We start from the raw sequence: 21,891 nt of genomic DNA on the forward strand, positions 1-21,891 counted from the left end.
CCCATTTCCTTGTTTTGTAAATTCATTAATTATCCTGAGGGTGCTGATGCTATGAATATAATGAGCTTTGGATACCTTGGGTGATCTGGTGGAACTTTGAGGATTACTGATATTGGTAATAATGATTTGAGGGTGCGGGAACTAATGTTGTCTGGATCATGGAATTTGGTGCATAGGACCAATCTTGTTGAACATCTCCCTGTTGAGTTTTGTGGAAATTATTATAAACGTCTAGGGGGTTTCCATCCATATGATAGAGATATTGGATATTTGTATTCTTTTATTGAAGGCATTTTTGTTGCCAACCTACGAACTAACAAATTTATGCTCATTCCTGGTTATGAGAAATATGATATTAGCCCCTTCCAACTAGAGCTCTCAGCCCCACCTCAAATTTCAGCTGCAGACAATTATTGTAGCACAAGTTATTCTACAAGTAATTGAATTTAAGCTCTTTCAATTTGTTGGTTAGTTATTTGAGCCCATTTTTTAAGTTTGAAATGTTATACTTTATTGCTAAAAAGAGTCTTATGTTAGTGTTGTTTGTCCTGCAGGGAAGACAGAGTAAAACACAATATCCAAGTGATACCTCTGCATCAGACACCTATAGGATAGGATCCAATTCTTATTGTTACTTTTGAATGTTTTTCATCCTATCATCTCGAACAAACCAAAACTCATCTCACCTTGATGTCAAAACAATGTATTTTATTATAATGTCTTTATTATACCTACTTCAATATTCTGCACAATTATACATGTACTCCAATGCTTGCTTATCTAATTAATGCTCTGATACTTGTACTCTGATAGTTATGTTATTCATCTATTAGATGTTTTGGTAATTGCTTATAAAATGCTTGCTTTGATGTTTGTAAAGATGTTTTATCCAAATACTTTTGCTCTGCTATATATGTTTGGCAAACCCCAAGTATCTTATTATACCTTTCCATCTCTAACTAGTTTTTAAACAAACTTTGTAAAATATTTTTAACTCTGATACAATTCATTTTGTCTCTTGAAAAACTCTTTGCTATGGTACAAATGTGAAAAATCAGTTGATAGAAATTAGATCAAAATTACAGAGAGAGAAAATTTCTATTAATAAAAAAAGTGTACAAATGATTCTCAAGACTTTCAAGATGTATGATACTCCTAGAAAAATTTAAATATCCTCTCAAATCACAAGATAAATTCTCCTTATCAATTTTTTTTATTTATAGACAATAGACAAGATGCATTGTTTCCCTAATTTTCTCAACTTCTAACTAACCAACTAACTAACTCTTTTATTATTCTACTAACTATATGGGTTATCTACCCATACTCCCCCTAATGTTTCACCTTTTTTCAAGATGAATAGTTATGGTAGTTGCAAATAAAGCCCATGTCAGTGTGTTGATTGTTAAAGCATGATGACTAAGCCAACTAAACCGTTGCAGGCCAACTAAACCGTTGCAGAACAAAATTAACTTTCGATACTCTTGGGTCAAACACAAATATGGAGAAACTTTCTCCGTTTTTCTCTAATGCTCTGTTTTCTAAAGGCATTTTTTTGCCATGAAATATAGTAGCATCACTGTTATAGTTGTAATGAGATCTCTTGGCTCCCGTGTGAATTGTACTGTTGCATATGATTTGGAATTCATGAGTTGTAATATGACAACTTTTCTCTTGGTACTCATTGTCGTTAATGGGTTGGGTTGGTTTAGAAGTTGTATTCCCCCTAAAGTTTCACCTTGTTTCCGGGATGAATTGTTACGGCAGTTACAAATAAAGCCCATGTCAGTGTGCTGATTGTTTAAAGCATGATGACTAAGCCAACCAAACAATAATAATTGCTGGACAAAATTAACTTTCAATCCTCTTGGGTCAAACACAAATATGAAAATGATGCCTCCATTTTTCTCTAATGCTTTGTTTTCTAAGGCATTTTTTGCCATGAAACATAGCAACATCATTAATATAATTGTAATCAGATCCCTTGGCTCCCTTGTGAATTGTACTGTTGCATATGATTGCAATTCATGGGTTGTAATATGACAACTTTTCCCTTAGTACTCAATGTCATTAATGGGTTGGTTGGTTTAAAAGTTTCAATTTTTCTCCTTTATTGGTAAGTCTATCTTCATGTTTCTTATTCTTGCAAAAAGTTAATTTAGCAGGCAAACAATGATGAAGGTTAGGTCAACCTATGATAGGCAGAGATCTTTTTTTGATGAAGATCTATCCCGCCCTACGAAAGAACATGAATTTGATGTATTTAGTTGTGGTATCTTAATTAAAGAATTTGAGATATTTGGTTTTGTGGCCATGAAAAATTAGATCTTCACTTGTTCATCCATTATTATCAACCGTTCAATGTTCGTCATGTATTTTCATATAACTAACAACTCCTATCCATTTTGTGCTTGTGCTTCACTAATGACATTTTATTTACTTTTAATTCATCTTTGTCATGACTAGAGCTAAGAAAATGGATTTAGGCCCACTGGCCACTCGTGAAACCCACATGATATATGAATATTATTTTTTAAGCCCATTTAAAATACGAGCTTTTTAGCTAGACCGGTTTAACTCGTGGGTTTCACGGGTTTACCCATTAGTCCCATAGGCTTTTTTTAATACTACTATACAAAAAAAGTGTGGTGATGAGTGTTTGCTTTTGTAAAAATAATAGTTTTTAGTAAAACTACTCCATGCCTCCCCTAAATCCCTAATACCATTGGGTGGTTGTTGTTATTGTTATGTGAAGTGAATCCTATATTTATTTTCACAATTGTTTTTAAAATGATTTTTTTTAGACAATTCGTAATTGACACTAATATAAACATGACTATGATCAATGTCTTTTTTTTTAGACAATTCATAATTAATTTTAAAATGATTTTAAAATGGGTTAGATTTTTAGATTTTTAAAATTATTTTTTTAAAATTTTGTGCGTGCTAGTTCGCTAAGCCCACGTACTATGCGAGACGGATGAAGGCTTGAAAAAAATGAGCTCATTATAATTGTGTACTTCATGGATGTAAATTTTGCAAGACAAACTTATTGGCATGTTCAATTCTAATTATAACTAATCTGTGAATTTTCTCAATCAATATTTTTTTAAAAATTTTTCTCTAATTTTATTTATATTATATATTTGAGTGTGTTACTAACATGTGTTATGTGTGTTGCATAAGTATTTTGTTCTCTCTATTGTTATTTTTCTTTTGTTTTGTGTTTAATTATTTTTTTCTATTCAATAGTTTTATTTTTTTATGGATTTGTGATTTTTTTCTTAAGGCTTATAGAGGAATAAAAAATACTCTATTTGTCTTAAAATAAGTGTCACATTTGAAAAAAATAATAATCTTAAAATAAGTATCACTTTTCAATATAATATTAATTACTCTTTTTCACCCATACCTTTAAGATTAGTTTTATAAAAATATTATCGTTTCTCATCTATTAATTAACTTTCCTTCGCTTGTGCAAAACAACTACACTTATTTTGGGACTGATTTAGTAATTTTGACTTATTTTTCAACAAAGTTCATACAATATTAACTAAAAAAAAGAGAAATAAAGTGCTAAATATGAATAAATACCTTTTTTAATATCAAATATGAATAAATACCTAATATGCTAAAAATTGGAAGGATTAAAATTTAAGCTTGTGAAAATATTTTGAGGTTGATTGAGATGCCAAAAGTCCTAATTACATAGTTATAAAATAAGACACATTTAATATTGTTATTACATTTTTTTTGCTGAATTAATATTTTTATTATATTATAACGAAGTGAAGAAATAAAAATGATTATTATGAAAGTAATATATATAGTATTTAGTTTGGGTCTCTAAACACCCTGTTGTTGCTAGGGATAGTTTAGGGTAGTATTGTTTATTTTCAAATGAATAAAAACAATTTGGGTCTTAAACATTAAAAAAACTAATGATAAAAACATTTTGCTACTCAATTTCATAACGTTGAAAATACGTTAAAATTCATAATAGAAATACATTAACTAACATTTTTTTACTAATTACTTTTAGCATTTTCCATTTTTTTTAGTTTTTACTCAATCGATTTATTAACAATTTCTTTATTATTTTTAGTTAATTAACCGGTTTAAGATATTTAATGCATGATATTCATAAATATAAATCTTTCTTACAAATATATGACACCAAAAAGAAATTTAAAAATTTATTTATTTTGCTTGTGTTTCATATCTTGAATATGATCACTTATAGTTCCTTGAGTAATAAATATGTTACGTGAAAAAACACTTAACGAAAATAATTAGTGATAAATCACAAGGATGTATTGACTCACGAGAAATATTAGAAACACGTTACTCTTTCGAATACATTAATATTTTTTATATTTTTCTTGTACCATCAAGGATATAATAATTAACATTTTATTTTATTTAGTGGATCGGATTTGTTAAATTTTTATTAAAAATATTGATGAGGATATATCATTAAAACATTAAATATTGTGAATTGATCTCTCTTCTTTACCATTTTTTTAGTATTCAAAAAATATTAATAGAATATATATTTTTATTGATTTAATTATTGAAAAATAATTATATATTACCTCAATTCATGTTTATTTTAAATCTATTAAAAATTATAAATCACTAATATAACTAATTTTTAGGAAATTCCAATAAAACATATACCTATTGAGTATAGATACATATCCGAGTAGAAAAAGTAATTAATGGTTTTGATTACTACCAAAATTGTCAGTAGATTTAGAACATTTATCTTTTGGACTAATAAATACTTTCAATGTAATAATTAACAATTAATTATATATATTTGAAACAGTTATAATACAATGAATTTCTAAATATTATTATGATAACGGTAGAAAATTTCTTTCCTAAAAGAATTGACAGTATTCTTCTATCATATCGAAGTATTCTTCTATCATAAATGAATGAAAAAAATATGACCGAAACTTTAGGAAATATATAAAAATAACATAAAATAAAAGTCAAGATTTCTCCCTCTAGTACTCTTCCTTATATGTCTCATGCTCTGGTTTAAAGGTTGTCTTTCATTAATTTATATAGAGACCTTTGAATGTGAAACTAGTTTTAAAATATTTGAAGGAAAATGTAACCCACTTAGTGTATATTAAAAAAATTAAAACAATTAGAATCGACTTTCTCCAAAAATTCCTTCTCCCTCCGTCAACAGTGGTTGCCCTCTGGTTTGTGTTGAATGTAAAATTCAGTATTCAGTATTCAGTGGTGTGTTTCTGGATATCTCATACTCCTCACCATCTGTGATGAGCAGCATAAATAATTTATCCGATGATGTGATGGGAGAAATATTCATTCGATTACCATTTAGATCCACAGTGAAGTGCAAGTGTGTGTGCAAACGTTGGTTGGGACTAATTTCAAGTCCTTCTTTTCCAACAGAATTTGTGTCTAGCCAGTACTCTCTTTTCAAGGCCTACTTCACCTTCCTTTCCCCCCACCAACTTATGTTCGGTTTCTTCCCTTCAGATTTGAACTTTAATGCGCAAATCCACAAGGTTCCTTTGTCTCCAGCCATCCTCATAAAAGGAGACGTCTGTGGCTATTCTAACGGTTTATTTTTGTGTTGCAGCAACAGATTCACAAGGGGTTGGGGCTACTTTGTGTATGATCCCTTTACCAAGGAATGTAATCACATACCTCCTTTTCCTGATGCGCATAAGGAAACATGTTTATACGCTGTTGGCTTCCTTTCCCAAATTAACGATTTTGAAGAAGAAGGAAATTCTAATCGCTGCTTTTGGGTGGTGGTTGTGAGATCCTCTATGAGAATGAAATATGAGTTTGAAGTGGAGGTTTTTTATTCGGGGACAAGAACATGGAGACAAATATTGATGAGTTGTGTGGATGGTTTTGCTTTTGCTCCTCATTGGTTTCTCAGTTTTGCATTTGAAGGGTACCTACATTTCATGGGAAGCAGGAGTATTCTTGTGTTGGATCCCATTTTCATGATTTGTACTACCATTGATTACCCTGAAAATGCTGATGCTATGAATATAATGAGCTTTGGGTACCTTGGATGCTCTGGTGGGACTATGAGGATTGCTGATATTGGCAATAATGATTTGAGAGTGTGGGAACTATTGATCCCTGGAAAATGGCATTTGGTGCACAGGACCAATCTCAATCTCATGGAACATCTTCCCACCAGGTTCTGCAGTAATTATTGTAAGCGCGTAGGGGGGTTTCATCCCTATGATGGGGACATTGTTTATTTGCATTCCTATGTTGATGGGATTTACGCTATAAACCTGGGGACTAACAAAGTTGTGCCTATTTCTGGTTATGACAAATTTGATATTAGTCCCTTTCAATTGGAGCTCTCTTCAATTCCATTGGCAGACAATGATGGTAAGTAATTGAAAGCTCCCACCTCTAATTTGCTGTTTTGAGCATGTTATTGTACTTTCTTGCAGACAGGAGATAGATTTATGTCACTGTTCTATTAGTAAAGACACACACATCCGAGTGACACCTCTGCACCACAAACTTATTAGGATCCAAACCTATTTGTTATTAAAGAGATTGAATATGTTTAAATATTTCTGCAATAGATATTACATTTCAATCTAATTGATTTTGATTTCATATTTATAGAGTTCATTTTAAGATAATTAATTTGTGATATTTTTACATTTAGATTGTATTTGGTTTTAGAAATTTTATTTTCATTATGTCGGTCTATAAACTTTAATAGTGGACATTATATAGTTTATCGAGCAATATACTAAATTATATAGTTTTCTTCCCTCTCAAATTCTTCATCGTAGTGTCACTCGAAACGGACTTAGTGATGTTATAACACGCTTGATCAAACAATTGCCAGTATGCAGCCGAAAGAAACAACAAAAGATACGAACGAAATTCGGGGACCAGATAGAGCATAAAAAATAAATATGGCCAAGGATGATTATTTGAGAGATTAAAAGCCACGAGCTTTATAGGATTTTAGAAGAAAGCCAAAGGTTTTGGGAGTAGGATTCTAACTCAAGTTAATGTTTTCAGACGTGTTACACTTTCAAGTTTCAACATAAGTAAAAAAAATAAAAAAATAAACAAAAGATTTTGGGTTGTGTAGGGAATGATTTGGAGATTTGATTCCGAGAGATGACGTAGTTTATCGAGCGAGAAAAATAACAGATGAAAATTATGACAAAAATGAAAGAAGATAAATTTATTTGGATATTATAAATAAAGAAAAAAAAAGATATGTGTGTTGTAATTTGTAAACAAAGGAGTTTTCAATAAAAATAAGCAAAACTAAAAACACCAATGCATGTCAATATTTTAGATAGGGTAAAGAATGGAGAAAGTTGAAATATTTAGAAGTTTCATAAGAAGTAATGCTGAGAAAAGTGATTTGAAATTTCCAAAGGTTACAGCGCATTAGATTTCTAATCCAAGAATTGTATAGTAAGTACATTGACATTTAGTTTTTCTAAACACAGTAAAATTTGAGAAAGGAGAATCGTTTTGAAAGATACATGGAAAAATTCCAAACTGACAGAATTTGGTATTCAGGGCATCTCATTCTCGTTCGTGGGAAATTTGAAGTTGTACATGCAATGAAGACTCGTCAGCTGCTCAGTTTAATTCGTTGATAACTCAGTTAAACAAGTTGATTTCTGAGATCTGTAAATACATACATTTGAATTGCTAGAAGTAAGAAGAAACAAATAATCGTTTTAGATCAGTAATTAATCTCCTTAATTCAATAGATACGATGATCGGCTCTAGCACCATTTCACTATCCAATCAACCACTTCAAGGAATTCATAGAAAAAACAAATGCTTGATCAAACATTAATTACATTTTACTTCTGCTTCCCTTTCAGTGTTATTTTTCAGTTGGCAAAGGTAAAAGATAATGGAAAAACACTGACTGATTTGATGGAGGAAAATGCAAGCGCTTTTTAGCTTTTTTATTTTTATCCCGTTTAGAATGTTTGGTCAGCAAACAGCTTCACCTTTCCATACCACATTACACATGTATTATGTTAAGCTAACAAAATAATATTTTGAAAGAACAAATCCCAATCAGATACCATCGCCAAGAGTAACAGAACAACATAATGATTTTAATTGTCATTACCGGCATAATACTCCCCGGGCTATACAATTCTGATTATCATTAAACAAATTTCTGACTTGGAGCAAACATTATCCAATGTTTAGGAATCTGAGTATAACTCACATTACACTTCTTCAACTTGTAATTTTAAATCAAATTTTGGAACAAGAAAGACAAAAGAATGATAACATTTCCCGTGAAAATTGGACTCAATAACAAGTTTATAAATGCGAATAACACTTGCTTGTATAAAGATCTTCCACTAATTTGTGTTTTCCAAGTACTCTAGTCAATATAGGTACCTGATCCTATAAGATGCCGGACTAAAACCAAAAATACAAAAACAAGAACCTGATTCCAATGTGGGGGAACATGGACATTCTAATCATAGTTAATCATCATCACCACCCTTCTTCTTAGACTTACGATATTTTTCCTCAATTTGCTTTGCCTGTAACAAGGCAGTGTCAGCTAACTTCCTGATGTTAGGGATTTGATAATTCTGAGCCAAGTAAACCCCAAAGGCTGTCCCTGCAATGAAAGAGAATGTACTCCTGATTATACCCATTGCAGTTGCTTGAGTGCTTGCTTGCTCTGAAATATCTGGTTTGTAAGTGTCAGTATCAGAAAGAAGCAAATCAGAATCAGGCCGAAGTCATTTGTTTATGTGGTTTCATTCCATCTTCAAACATAGTAGTTGTCATTATCAGGTTCCATCTTTTCAAGGTACACTCCCCTTAATATAAACATTAAACTATTCATTGAACCCAAATGAAGAAACGCATGAAATGTAGCTCAATTTTATTCACTCACACATGGAACAACAGCCTAAATATCTACCTGGACAATACATTACATAGATGATGCAGAGAGCAACAATATTATTAGGTTTCAGTTTCACCTTCTCAAACAAATTACTCTTCCATTTGTACAAACTAAAAAGATAGGAGCAAGAAAATCAAAGGTCAGTCTCAGACAGAATGTTTTCAGTTCACTTCATTCTAATCCCTAAATTACTAGATTCAAAGAAAATTGGGAACGCAAAACTGCAAAAGCATGGTTAGGATGATGAGTTGCTAGTGGCTAATCAATCAATCGTACAGACGAAGTGATCCATTGTTCTCAAAATTTCGAAATAACAAGCTACAAATGATGAATAGGATAACAAATTAAAAATTCCCGTTCAATAGATAAACAGAAAGAGGGAATGAAATATCGTACCGAATCGCTGGAAGCTCTGGATATTGATTTGACTTGGCGAGTTACCGAGCGAAAGAATGGAATGGTTGTACAGTATAGCAATCAAAGAGAAATGAAATTCTGCAAAGCCTAAGACGATGATTCAGAGAAGAAGACCGTAACGGAACAAGGCAGCGCCGCCATTGCCCGTCTCCTATTCTTTACGCTTTTAAACGCGTCGTTTCATCACTATGCTCTTAACTCTTATGGGCCGTTTGGTTTGATAGAAGGAAAATAGGAAAGGGAGGAAAATTTATGTTTTTTTTATCTACAAAATAACTTTTCCTTTTAATTTTTTCTCAAACAGAAAAAAAATATTTCAATGGTCCTGCTTTTTTTCTTTTTTCTCACTTTTTCTTGTATCAAACGTACCGTTAAGTTCATGATTTTTTTTAATGGAATATATATAATATATTTATTTAAATTGTTTTTTTTCTAATGGCAGTTACTTGAAATTGAAATGAAAAGTTTAACTTTTTTCAGTATTTCCATTTATTACAAAAATAGAGAGGCCTTAATTACAGGAAAGCAATTGAGGATTTAGAATGTTGAAAATCAAACTAAATCATTTTAAACTAATAAATCAACCCAAAAATTGAAAATTGATTGAATAAAAAAAGAAAATAGAAAATACATTTTTTCATTACAGTTTAATTTAGTTTACTATTCACATATAAAATCCTATTATCCTACCTTGAGTCGGGACTCAATTTTGATAATAATACTCCGTGATTTTATATGAATTTGACATTTTTTTTATTTGTTAAATTATGAGATTTACATGACTAATTGATTATAAACCATTTGTAATGTACTTTGTTTTATAAAAGATTTGTAATTGTTCCTATCCTATTACTTTTTTTTAGACGGAAAAAAGCTTATGGAATTTCATTGATAATTAACTGATTGATGAGGTGTTTAAAATTACAAGATGTATAAGTAATATTGATTGATATAAATAACATTAAGTGTGCCTTTTGGAAATAAGAAGCTACCGGATATAAATAATTGATTTGATTGATAATATAATTAATGTGATAAAAAAATATAAAGAAATTGAGTGTTGATGAGGGTGTTTATAATTTGCGGATGACTACGTATCATTACCTTCCCGACTAATATATTTCTCAGGCTCACTGGGGTTGTGCTGTAGATTAATAAACAGAACTGATGGTAAATCATCCTTTGAATTGCTAGTACTATTCCATCCTTCTCTAGCATGATCTGATATGTTTCTATATGCTTTTCATTCCAGAAAGGAGACTTCTCAGGCAATACCCAAGTTGAATTGAGAAATGGCTCGCAAAATAGGCCCTGCTTGTCTTTGTCAAATTTTACAAGCATCACTCGATCAGTGAGCATAGCATAAAGAAATGTTGCAGCCATGCTAATCATTTGATTCCCCAAACCATTAGCAGGTGTCCAGATAAGGTACTTACACAATGTAGCTGCAGCACCTTTGTTCTTTGAGCGTACAATTTTAAATTTAGAGACAAAATAATCTTACTCCAAAGTAAAGCACTAAAACATATTTAAGTTAATAACTAATATGTATGTCGATTGATTGATAGCCAAATCAACAAAAGAAAAAATTGTATAGTCATTAAACAATTACAAGTAAATTTGTTTTGAAAGTTGATGTAAAATTTTTTAATGATTTTTTAGATTAACAATTATAAAAAATCAATCGAATATTGAAATGTATGATTTTCATAAATAATAAATAAGTAATAAATAAGTAATGTGTATATTTTTTCACCGTGAGATTTTTTTCCAGTGTATTTTGATTTATTTGAAAAGGTAAAAAACAGTCATTTTTTTACCGTGAGACTTTCATATTAGTAAATATTAATTCCTTTCACATATCATAAAATGATTAATTCGTTTTATATATTGAGTACATCATAATTTCATGATTAAGAATATGAATCAATTCAAGTTATAACAATTGTACATTACTTAATAGACATAGTTCTTTTTTTGTACTACAAATGAATCATCTCCTTAATATGACTATAGTTATGAATACATAATCGGTCCAACATAATATAAATCTTGTTAATTGTAATTGGGCACTATTTGTCTGGGTGCTGCAGGAATTTGTTGAATGAATAACCATGAGCTTTAAGGGCTTTACACAGGTGAAAGATTGACCAAAATGATACAATTGGAACTACATGGAACCGTTAACGGCCGCCAGCTTCACACCAAACCTTAAATCCTTGCACTCCCTCAAATTGGGGAAAGAAGAAACGATATCATTCATGGGCTCTCCGTTGCAGTAATGCTTGGGAGGCATATGAAAGCAAGGCTCTGTTGAGAAATCCCGTTCACAGCGTGGAAAATCGCCGCTATGGTTACCGACTAGCCTGTAGAGAAGCCATGGCTTTAAATTTCCCAATCCTTGAGCAACGTAGCCAAATGTTGAGAGAGAGGTAGTCACCAACACGTCTGATAAACTTAACAGATACATATCCGTCCATGCTTTTAGGTTATGCCCATTATCATTAAACTTTTGCTTCCCTTCATGACTTGGCTGATAAACTTCTATGACTTCCCCACTAACTGTTGGTTTCTTCAGATACATACTCCGTAAATTATCCCCGTACTCTTTATGTAAAGATGCCACAAGAACTGCTTTTACAGTAGTCATGTTTTTTCCAGCAGAAGACACTGAAGTTTTCAAATCCACTTCTGGCAGTATCTTTTGCTGTAATGTGCAGCTTAAAACTAGATTCATGATTGCTTGCTTTGGAGTAGTAGCAGCATTAAATACTCTTATCTGTAAGCCTATCCGTTCACTTGCACTGGCCAAGTGTGCCTGATAGTAACTGCTGATTAGTTCCCATGCATCGTTGGAAGGGTGAAACAGGTAGCGACCCAAATGGTGGAAAATAATGTCTCTCTCTGGGAACATGTTGGCAATCTCCAAGTTGAAAAATGGGTTCATGAACATAGATGGGACATAGTATTGATCAGACCGCAGAATCAACATAGGGATCTTCCGGAGAAGATCTTGACTATGATCACAGTGAAAATATTTCTCAGGGTTTTCGAAGCTGAATTGTAGATTAATAAACAGAACAGATGGTAAACCCTTCTTTGAATTGCTAGCCCTATCCTTGTCTAGCATGGTCTGATATGTTTCGGTATTGTGTTCATTCCAAGAACTAAAGGGGGACTTCTGCGGCAATATCCAAGTTGAATTGAGAAATGGCTCGCAAAATAGGCCATGCTTGTCTTTATTAAATTTTACAAGCAGCACTCGATCAGTGAGGATGGCATAAAGAAATGTTGCAGCTATGCTAATCATTTGATTCCCCAAACCATTGGCAGTATTCCAGATAATGTACTTACATTTGGTAGCAGCACCATTGTTCTTGGAGCTTACAATCTTTTTCATGCTTTTGTCGTAATCTCTAGTATTTGGTCCGCACCTTCTATGAATTTCTTCGTATTTACGTAGTTTAGATATCAAATATGGAGAAGGTTTATGAGGAGAAGCTTTGCGGTACAAATGGGACTGCATCCTACTTTTGCATGATGCTTCATCAAATCCAGAAGTTAACAATCCCCCAAGCAGTTTGTCATTGTCATCAAGATTAACAGGTTCTGTGGTTGACACATTTGTTGAACTTGCCAGTGAAGCGTTTTTCGAGCCTGCGGATTTAATAAAAGAAGATATCATAGATTAGTTAGCAAGTACAGGAAGAAATGACCTAAAGAGGTACTCTACAGTTTTGAGTTTCTGTTCATGGTATCGAACGTGTATGGGTGTTATGTTACAATTCAATTTGTGAGGAAATTATATTAATCAAAGGATCAAATGCTAATAACTAACAACCATATGAGTGCTTTTTAAAAGAGATATGATAAATGTACACTTCTTACAATCATTTATATATACAGTACTAATTTATGTGTTTATTTTTTTTATCATATCATTTATTATATTTTAATTTTTTTTTCTCACACTTTTGTCTCCTCTCTGTTTGTTATAAGATTTGTTATGCAAGTATATATCATTTATCATATGTTAAAAGAGTCATCAATCACACTCACTATATAAATGCAGAAAACAACTTTTTCATGACTGAAAAATAATTGATCTTGAATAAACTATTGGGCAATTTAATTATAGCCCTTAAACTTATAATTGTCGATCAAATTGTTCATTGAAATTTAAAAAAAAAGACAAATGTTAATCAAAAAGAAATTTTTGATTGAGATGTGCAAAAAAAAATATTTTTTTATAATTTTTACAATAAATATTTTTTTCTTTAATATATTTTCTCAACAAATATCCAAAGGACATTAATTACCAATATTTAAAAAAAAAAGAAAAATAAATCATAAAAGTGTAAATCATTAATCAACTTAATTACTCTATTTATTATTAATTGATGTCATTTAACATAGACAACAAGATATGATTGTCATATTAAAAACTTAACTGACAACTAATTTTGCTTACATCCAAAGTTGTCACATCCAGTATGTATGAAAATCATAAAAAAAAAGGTTGTTGGAATAATAAGATTTAATTATTATTTTAATCCCTAAATTTGGAGAAGTCTATTTTTTAATTCATGAAATTTTAAAATATTTTTTTAGTACTTAGAATTTTGATAATATGCTTTTTTTAGTTCTTGACACATTAAATTGATACTTTATGATGATTTTTAACATTGTGTGGCATTTTTAAGTACTATGAAAGTTTTAAAATGTAAATTCAAGCAATTAAAAAATAAAAATTAATTTATGAAAACTAAAAATTGTCACAAATTCAAGCATTTTGTGGATATTAATTTATTATACTAGAGACTAAAAAGAGTAATTTGTCAAAATTCAAGAACAAAAAAAAAATTTAGGTACTAAAAGAAGCACACATCTCAAATTCAAAAACTAAAACAATAATTAAACCTATTTAAAACTAATTTTGATATCAAAGATTAATTTTTATACTTATTTTAAAATTTGTTAAAATTAATTTGAGAAAAAAATGATTTGATTTTTCAAATTAAGTCATAATAATGGTTCATTTTGAATTTTGTATTTTAAAATTGTCGTAAAAGTGTAAAAAAATTACCACAAAATACTAAAAATTGATATAAAATGTCAATTAAGGACTAAAAAATAATTTTTTAAAAATCAGTAACTAAAAACTCACACATCCTAATTTCAGGACTAAACGAATACTAATTAATTTTTCTCTCTACTTGTTTGTTTTTCTTGCCTCAATAATTTTTTTATTAAATGTGGTAGAAAAGGCTAAGTGACACTTTATTATTAATTATATATGTTTAACACAACTTGATTTTAAGTGTTAGTATGATAGTATTTTCGCAAAATGTGAGTCAAAGTACTAATGAAAATATTTGGACAAAAAAAAACAAGGATGTAAGGAAGGTTTTTTTTTATTCTACTAATATTTTGATGTTTTTTATCATGTGACGTGTCAACCACATATACGTGTGTCTAATTATTGTCATTCATATGCTCAATATGTCATTTCATTCTTTTAACGGTCTTGATTTAATAAGGGAAAAACTAAGATGAATAATAATTTACTATTGAAAATTGGTTCGCGATGTTTTTTTTTTAAAAAAAAATTAACGAGTAATTAATTTGATTACTCTGAAAAAAGGACTAATTAATTTGACTCACTATTAATTTACAATTTAACGAATTATATAAATTAATTAATGTATAATATGACTAATCATTTTAGTATTTTAGAAACAAGTTTGAGCTACCATTAATGGGACTAGAATGGTAAAAAAACGGAATAAATAAATTTTGGAAACAAAAATAAGGAGAAAATAGCAGAATGACACATACCAGCATATGCTGCTGTGATATTCTCAGATCTTCCTTCAGTAGCGAAATTATTTTGGGATCTCTCTTGCAGGTCCTTAACTCCACCTAGTTCAATTAATTAAGAAACAAATTGACACGGCAATAATGGAAGTTTTGAATGGAAATCAGTAAGAAAAACGCATGCGTATAACGTGTTATATATATTTTGGCTTGTTCCTCCCAATTCAAATCCATGAGTTGTAAAGTTTGCCCCACCATTCAGCAACTCAGCAGTTACGTTCCGATCTGTTCCTCTTTCTACTTTGCCTTCTGAAATGGAAGGAATCATCAGTTAGAAAAACTCATGCCTATATACTATTCGTAATCGTATAGAATTAAAGTATATCATGAATACAATGCCCACCTATTCCTGATGCAGTACTATTCATAGTTCTAGCTCTTTCTTCTACAGTGCTACCGTTTTGAATATTGCCCGGCAACACCTTAACTTTGCCAAGTCCATTATTACGGAAGTAGAGTGAGTTTTAGTCCAGAACAAAAGAATACAACAGTTATATAAACGAAAAAGAAAAACTGTTACGTACCACCGACACGGTATCATTGTGTCTTGTTCTTAAGTGAGTCTCAATCTCATCATCCGATGTAGTATTGTGGACTCTTCCTCCCAACGGAAAACCATTGTTTGTAACGTTTTGAGCCGATGATTCTGTTAACCCCTCATAAAAAATAGCGAAACTTGAGTTTCGATAGATTGAAGAAACTATGAAAGCAACAGGAAATGATATGAAAAGTACAACAAAGAATAATGTTGTAAATCTCTTGGGATTAATCTCCATCTTTTCTGCTGTGGCTTGAAAGATTTCCATGATTAGCTAGCTAGCTATTACGTCAGTAGTGATCAAATTATCGTTTTAAAACTGCGAAAACAATATTCAAGGGAAAGGGAAATTAAGCAAAGGGTACAAGACAAGAAGTTGCAGGCCTATCCCATTAACTTTGTTTATATATACTCAATTTTCTTGTGACACTTTTTTAGTTTTTCTCTTATTTTTTAGGCTAATCAGTAAAGGGGTAAGGTGAAAGGAGTAATATCATGTGGGCCAGCCCCTGATGGTCCAGCCATCAAGTGGGCCTTATTACAATGACGTTACCTTCTTTTTGTCCAAAGAACGTACACCATGCATGACGTTACTTAAAAGATTAATTAATTAATGATCACATGCATACCATTTTCTTAATTAATATATAATTACTCGTATTTTATCACATCTTTATCTTTATATAATTCAAGTCCAAATTTATAGTAAATAGATGCTTCTAAATATATAAATTATATTATTATAATTAAATTCATAATAAATAATTTTGAGACAAAATGATAATAGTTCCTTTATTTGTTGTGTACGGGAGTTAGTAAATGGAGAAGCTAAGATTGTTTAGCTTTTGTTGATTTTGCTTAAAATTATATGTGAGGAGATACGGATGAGATAGTTTTGCAACTCAAATCACCTAATACCTCAAAATTATAAACATAAAACACTTAAATTAAAGAATAAATAGATTATCTCGCATGTATAATTATTTTTTTTCCCGAATGTTCTCTCAAAATTTTATAAACTGTATTAGTAATGTTCTATTTGTGTGTGGTGGGGGACCAGATTTTAAACTACCTATTAAAGCATTTTTAATAGGTATGTTTACATTTTGATCTTTCATGTAGGATTTTATTTTGTTAAGATGTATTGTTTGAACAAGAGTATTGATCTTTATGGTAGAAATCTGTTCTTCTATAAAAAAAAAAAAGTAAGATTAACATGTGGATCCAAAAAAATATTTTAATATTTCTTTTCATAAAACTATAAAATAATTAATTAATTTTAATTATTTTAAAATAAATTATAAATAAATATTAAAATGTGAATCTATGGTTAGACTTATAAAAAAATAATTTAAGATTATAAAATTTAATTTGGAAAAAAAATTAAAATAATCTCTAAAATATATGACATTGAATATACCAAAAAAAAAATCTTGTATTAGATAATGACCTTAAAGTTAGTAGATGTTTCCCGCAAAGCACTTGTCGGCAGATTCCCCTTTCCATGATTTCTTGTCCAGTCTCGCGAATGCCTATTATTCAGAAATAATTAGTCAAGAGGTCAATTGCTTGATTGGCCTCTGAAAAACCATGCATCCAACTAATGGCCCCATCATTTGTGCAAAATGGGAATTTCTGTTAAGAATGGAGAAGCACTTATACCTTGGTAAACAACCTCTACAAATGGCTGTTGAATAATCAGACTCGACATTCATGCATGTGTAAAGCCAAACTAGTTAAGGCATGAAAAATATACTCCAGATCAACTCTGCTTAAGTTATGGAACAATCTCCTACTTTAGTTGAGAATTTCTGAATAATTAATATCTAATAATAATTCTTTCAATTCGTAACCTATTTGCTTGACACCTTTATCTCAACACGCTACCACCCAATCTGATTGAGCGCTGGCTTCCACGATATAGCGTCATTTGGACTTATGGCTCTAAAGGGCCCATGAAAAGGACGAAACAATTTAATAGCTTTGAGAATATTAAGTTTATGGCATATGTATGCATGTGAAACCAAATGAATTTATTTCCGCTTGTGGTTCTTAGCTTTGGAATTGAAATTAAATCAATTCATTTCGTGAAGTCCACACGGCATCAAATGCAAACAAAGCAAAATGTTACACAACCACGTGCGTATATTGGCATTATAAAATTAAAGTTGGTAAGCAAGTGGGAGCATATGGCTCCAAACTTTGCCCAAATTAACGTGTGGTGTAGAATTGTGTACCAGATTTAGGCGTCTACTAGTTCTCTCGATTTATCAAAAGATAAACTATTGTGGGGAACTTTCTATTGTGAGATTCATCATAAATTCAGGATCAATTAATGCATTTTGTTGTTGTTGTTGTATGAGGAATGAGAAATTTCGACCCTTAGAAGAAGACGAATTGGTATCAAGAACAGGAAGAAAATACGAAGTTACAGATCATTGCATCTTTTTATGAAGTACGAAACATTTGTGGAATACCAATAGAATATAAGTATAACATAAAGTCTCGAGATATCATTAAACACGCAATTGACATAGCATTATTTTAACAACTTAATTAGTGTTCAAGTTATAAGTATTTAAATATGTTAAATATTAAGAGAACTTTATTATACATAACGATTGTGTCTTATTTGAAAATGGTAGTCTCCATCAGAATTAAAAAAAAAAAAAAAAAGTCCCTACATCGTAATACAAAATCAACAACAAAATTTTTACAAAAAATGAAAACAATTACAGCAACTACGTACTGTTAACCAGCTTCAGACCATAACAATAATCCTTGCACTCCCTCAAATAGGGGAAAGAAGAAACAACATCTTTGATAGGTTTTCCGTTGCAGTAATGCTTGGGAGGAACATGATAACAAGGCTCCGATGAGAAATCTCGTTCACAGGATGGAAAATGGGTGTCATTGTTGACTAGCCTGTAAAGAAGCCACGGTTTCAAATTCCCCAATCCCTGAGCAACGTAGCCAAAAGTAGAGAGAGAGGTAGTCACTAACTCCTCAGATAAACTTATTAGATACATGTCTATCCAAGCTTTTAGATTATGCTTATTATCATTAAACTTTTGATGCTCTTCGTGACTTGGCTGATAAACTTCTATGACTTCCCCACTAACTGTTGCTTTCTTCAGATACATACTCCGTAAATTATCTCCATACTCTCTATGTAAAGATGCCACAAGAACTGCCTTTACACTATGATTTTTTCCGGCTGAAGTTTGCAAATCCACTTGTGGCAGTATCTTATGCTTCAAGGTGCAGCTTAAAACTAGATCCATGACTGTTTGTTGTGGAGTAGAAACGGGACTAAATACTCTAATCTGTAAGCCTATCCGTTTATCTGCCTTGGCCAAGTGTTCCTGATAGTAATCGCTGATCAGTTTCCATGCCTCGTTTGAAGGGTGAAAAAGGTAACGCCCCAAACGGTGGAAAACTGTGTCTTTCTCTGGAAACATTTTGGTAACCTCCTGGTTGAAAAATGGGTTCATGAACAGAGACGGCACAAAGTATTGATCAGACTGCAAAATCAACAAAGGAACTTCCCGAAGAAGATATTGACTATGGTCACAGTGAAAAAATTTCTCAGGCTCACTGAGGGTGTGCTGTAGATTAATAAACAGAACTGATGGTAAATCATCCTTTGAATTGCTAGTCCTATTCCTATCCTTCTCTAGCATGGTCTGATATGTTTCTATATGCTTTTCATTCCAGAAAGGAGACTTCTCAGGCAATACCCAAGTTGAATTGAGAAACGGCTCGCAAAATAGGCCCTGCTTGTCTTTGTCAAATTTTACAAGCATCACTCGATCAGTGAGCATAGCATAAAGAAATGTTGCAGCCATGCTAATCATTTGATTCCCCAAACCATTAGCAGGTGTCCAGATAAGGTACTTACACAATGTAGCTGCAGCACCTTTGTTCTTTGAGCGTACAATCTTTCTCATGCTTCTGTCGTAAGCTCTACTATTAGGTCCGCACCTTCTGTGAATATCTTCATAGTTACGTAGTTTAGATATCAAATATGGAGAAGGTTTATGAGGAGAAGCTTTGCGGTACAATTGGGACTGCATCCTACTTATGCATGATGCTTCATCAAATCCAGTGGTTAAAAGTCCACCTAGCAATTTGTCTTTGTCTTCAAGATCTGGAGTTGACTCAGTTGTTGAACTAGTCAAAGAAACATTTTTCGGGCCTGCAGATTTGGGAGAGAGAGAGGGAAAATCAAGAGAAATTAACAAGTAGAGAGGAAATGTCTAAAAAAAAAAATAGTAGCTAGCTCTAGCTATAATTTTACGAATTGTAAAACATATAATCCATACGCTTCGTACACACCTACTCTTGATGCAATACTATTGTTAGTCGTTGTCGTTTCTTCTGAACCATTTTGAAAAATTCCTGGCAGCACCTTAACTTTGCCAAGTTAATTTATGGAATGAAACAAAGAGTTAGAAAAAGGAAAACTTGAGAAGGCTCATATGCTAATAATTAAGGGCGTTTTTCACTATTATACGTACCATGCTCCGACACTAAGTTCTCTTCTGATGTATTGTGGACTGTTCCTTCCAATGGAAATCTATTGATTGTAACGTTTTGAGCTGATTCTCCGGCTTCCCTGCCTTTGGATAACCCCTCAAAAATAGCATAATAACTTGAGTTTCGGTATATTGAAGAAACAATGAGAAAAACAGAAAATGATATGAAGAATACAACAAAGAGTGTTGCAAATCTTTTGGAACTCATCCTCATCTTGTCCGCTGTGGCTTGAAAGATTTCCATGGTTGCTAAAACCTTAGTCAAAGGCGTTAAAATTAATGAAGTGAAATTAAACAAAGACTATATATGACAGGAGGGTTTATTCTAACTGAATATGAAGTGAAGAAACACTCGATTCATGTAAGCATTCTCAATAAAACAAAAAGCCGGCCTTTAAAGTTTAAACCAAGAAACAAAACCATGTGGGAAGAGTTCGTTATTCACTTATTCTATTCCATTTACCTTGTTACTCAAACTTCTTGCAACACTTTTTTACTTACTCTATACCAGCTCCACACGTACGGTGAAATGGCCCTACCATGACGTTACTTAACACAAAAGCTCATTCATTTACTTAGGGTGCGTTTGTAAAGTGTATTTACATCTTATGTGAGTTATTATATTATGACTTAATTGTATTTATGTTAAGTGTTAAAGAGAATTTATGAAAATAACTTATACCATGTTAACAATTTATTTTCCGCTTATCTCAATAAAATTTTCAATTTAATAGAAAAACTAATAAATTCTTCAATTAAGAATGGAATCAGAAGTTTAATTTAATAGGCACCCAGATAAAAAAAAAAATAACTTTGGTAAAGAAAAATTAAAATTTCATAAATATAACATACTTAAGAAATTTAATATATAAATACTTTATATATATATGTAAAACAAAGTACAAGAAATACTGAGATAAATTACACTCCACGCTTTAGTTTATAATAATAGATAAATTACTCTTAATTATATTATAAATATATTCAATGATTGATTGAAGTTAAAATATTTTAAATAGAAAAAAAATTAATCTTTAAAAATAGGGACAACTTGTTTTTAAAAAGAAAAACTACTTTAATCCTTCAAATTATAAATATTAAGCACTTTAATCCTTATACTTATATAATAAAAGGATTGAAATATCTCATATATATATATAGTGCTCTCTAAAAATTTTACAGACTTGATCAATGATGTTTTCTTTTTTGTCATATCTTTTTTTTTTAAGAAGCAAAGGAAATTATTAGTAAACTTTTTTTTTATTTTATCAAATCTTAGTAAATCTTTGCTGCAAAACAATTGTCCACACTTTATGGTCCCGTGTTTCATGTCCACTCACATGGAAGTGTACCAATTGGTTGAAGTTTTAACAAAAGTATTATTGACATTTATTTACTCATTTATTCTTTCATTTGTTTTTTCTTATTAGTTAAGAAATTAAAAAAAAATATTTATTGTCCAAATATTATGTATAACATAATTTTTTGTCTCTCAATAAAAATATTTTTAATTTAACTTCTTGAACCAATGTTCTTAGGGCACTAATTAACCTTTGTCTTATTTTTATCTTAAT

General features: G+C 31.0%; 3 protein-coding genes and 1 long non-coding RNA gene across 10 annotated transcripts; 1 reads left to right on the plus strand and 3 right to left on the minus strand.

Moving 5' to 3' along the window:
- The first annotated feature begins 5,076 nt into the window (after nucleotides 1–5,076).
- On the plus strand, nucleotides 5,077–6,639 carry LOC102664176 (uncharacterized). Its single transcript, XM_006583023.3, has 2 exons — nucleotides 5,077–5,549; nucleotides 5,624–6,639. Exons 1-2 carry the CDS (start codon nucleotides 5,533–5,535, stop codon nucleotides 6,408–6,410), a joined length of 804 nt encoding a protein of 267 aa, XP_006583086.1. The 5' UTR covers nucleotides 5,077–5,532; the 3' UTR covers nucleotides 6,411–6,639.
- Nucleotides 6,640–8,346: 1,707 nt separating this feature from the next.
- Nucleotides 8,347–9,834, minus strand: LOC100527839 (uncharacterized). Its single transcript, XR_001389101.3, has 2 exons — nucleotides 9,344–9,834; nucleotides 8,347–8,725 (listed from the first exon to the last, which is right to left on the minus strand). It is a non-coding gene; the product is annotated as an uncharacterized lncRNA (long non-coding RNA).
- A 1,466-nt stretch (nucleotides 9,835–11,300) lies between these two features.
- LOC100787812 (galactoside 2-alpha-L-fucosyltransferase) lies at nucleotides 11,301–16,234 on the minus strand. Of its 5 annotated transcripts, none has more exons than XM_014777663.3 (6): nucleotides 15,976–16,118; nucleotides 15,766–15,887; nucleotides 15,585–15,668; nucleotides 15,437–15,487; nucleotides 15,203–15,286; nucleotides 11,301–13,021 (listed from the first exon to the last, which is right to left on the minus strand). In XM_014777663.3, the coding sequence occupies exons 3-6, from the start codon at nucleotides 15,607–15,609 to the stop codon at nucleotides 11,535–11,537; spliced, it is 1,647 nt and encodes a 548-aa protein (XP_014633149.1). In that variant the 5' UTR covers nucleotides 15,610–15,668; nucleotides 15,766–15,887; nucleotides 15,976–16,118; the 3' UTR covers nucleotides 11,301–11,534. The 5 variants fall into 5 exon arrangements, with proteins under 5 accessions (XP_014633149.1, XP_025984930.1, XP_003530240.1 ...); XM_026129145.2 differs by having other exon boundaries at nucleotides 15,437–15,490; XM_003530192.5 differs by having other exon boundaries at nucleotides 15,437–15,490; nucleotides 15,585–15,663; nucleotides 15,766–16,234.
- A 2,062-nt stretch (nucleotides 16,235–18,296) lies between these two features.
- On the minus strand, nucleotides 18,297–20,761 carry LOC100809919 (galactoside 2-alpha-L-fucosyltransferase). Of its 3 annotated transcripts, none has more exons than XM_014777664.3 (3): nucleotides 20,300–20,761; nucleotides 20,118–20,180; nucleotides 18,297–19,977 (listed from the first exon to the last, which is right to left on the minus strand). In XM_014777664.3, the coding sequence occupies exons 1-3, from the start codon at nucleotides 20,559–20,561 to the stop codon at nucleotides 18,521–18,523; spliced, it is 1,782 nt and encodes a 593-aa protein (XP_014633150.1). In that variant the 5' UTR covers nucleotides 20,562–20,761; the 3' UTR covers nucleotides 18,297–18,520. The 3 variants fall into 3 exon arrangements, with proteins under 3 accessions (XP_014633150.1, XP_006583087.1, XP_006583088.1); XM_006583024.4 differs by having other exon boundaries at nucleotides 20,118–20,195; nucleotides 20,300–20,760; XM_006583025.4 differs by having other exon boundaries at nucleotides 18,302–19,977; nucleotides 20,118–20,190; nucleotides 20,300–20,751.
- Between the last annotated feature and the right edge of the window lie 1,130 nt (nucleotides 20,762–21,891).

The sequence above is a fragment of the Glycine max genome, chromosome 7, assembly GCF_000004515.6.
Source record: "Glycine max cultivar Williams 82 chromosome 7, Glycine_max_v4.0, whole genome shotgun sequence".
Classification (NCBI taxonomy): Eukaryota; Viridiplantae; Streptophyta; class Magnoliopsida; order Fabales; family Fabaceae; genus Glycine; species Glycine max.

Coding starts and splice junctions, on each gene's coding strand:
- LOC100787812 (XM_003530192.5), bottom strand. CDS start 16,047: ATGGAAATCTTTCAAGCCACAGCAGAAAAGATGGAGATTAATCCCAAG. Junction 15,664..15,765: donor ACAATGATACCGTGTCGGTG/GTACGTAACAGT, acceptor GGCAAAGTTAAG/GTGTTGCCGGGCAATATTCA. Junction 15,491..15,584: donor TAGTACTGCATCAGGAATAG/GTGGGCATTGTA, acceptor CTTCCATTTCAG/AAGGCAAAGTAGAAAGAGGA.
- LOC100809919 (XM_006583024.4), bottom strand. CDS start 20,561: ATGGAAATCTTTCAAGCCACAGCGGACAAGATGAGGATGAGTTCCAAA. Junction 20,196..20,299: donor GAACTTAGTGTCGGAGCATG/GTACGTATAATA, acceptor AACTTGGCAAAG/TTAAGGTGCTGCCAGGAATT. Junction 19,978..20,117: donor TAGTATTGCATCAAGAGTAG/GTGTGTACGAAG, acceptor CCAAATCTGCAG/GCCCGAAAAATGTTTCTTTG.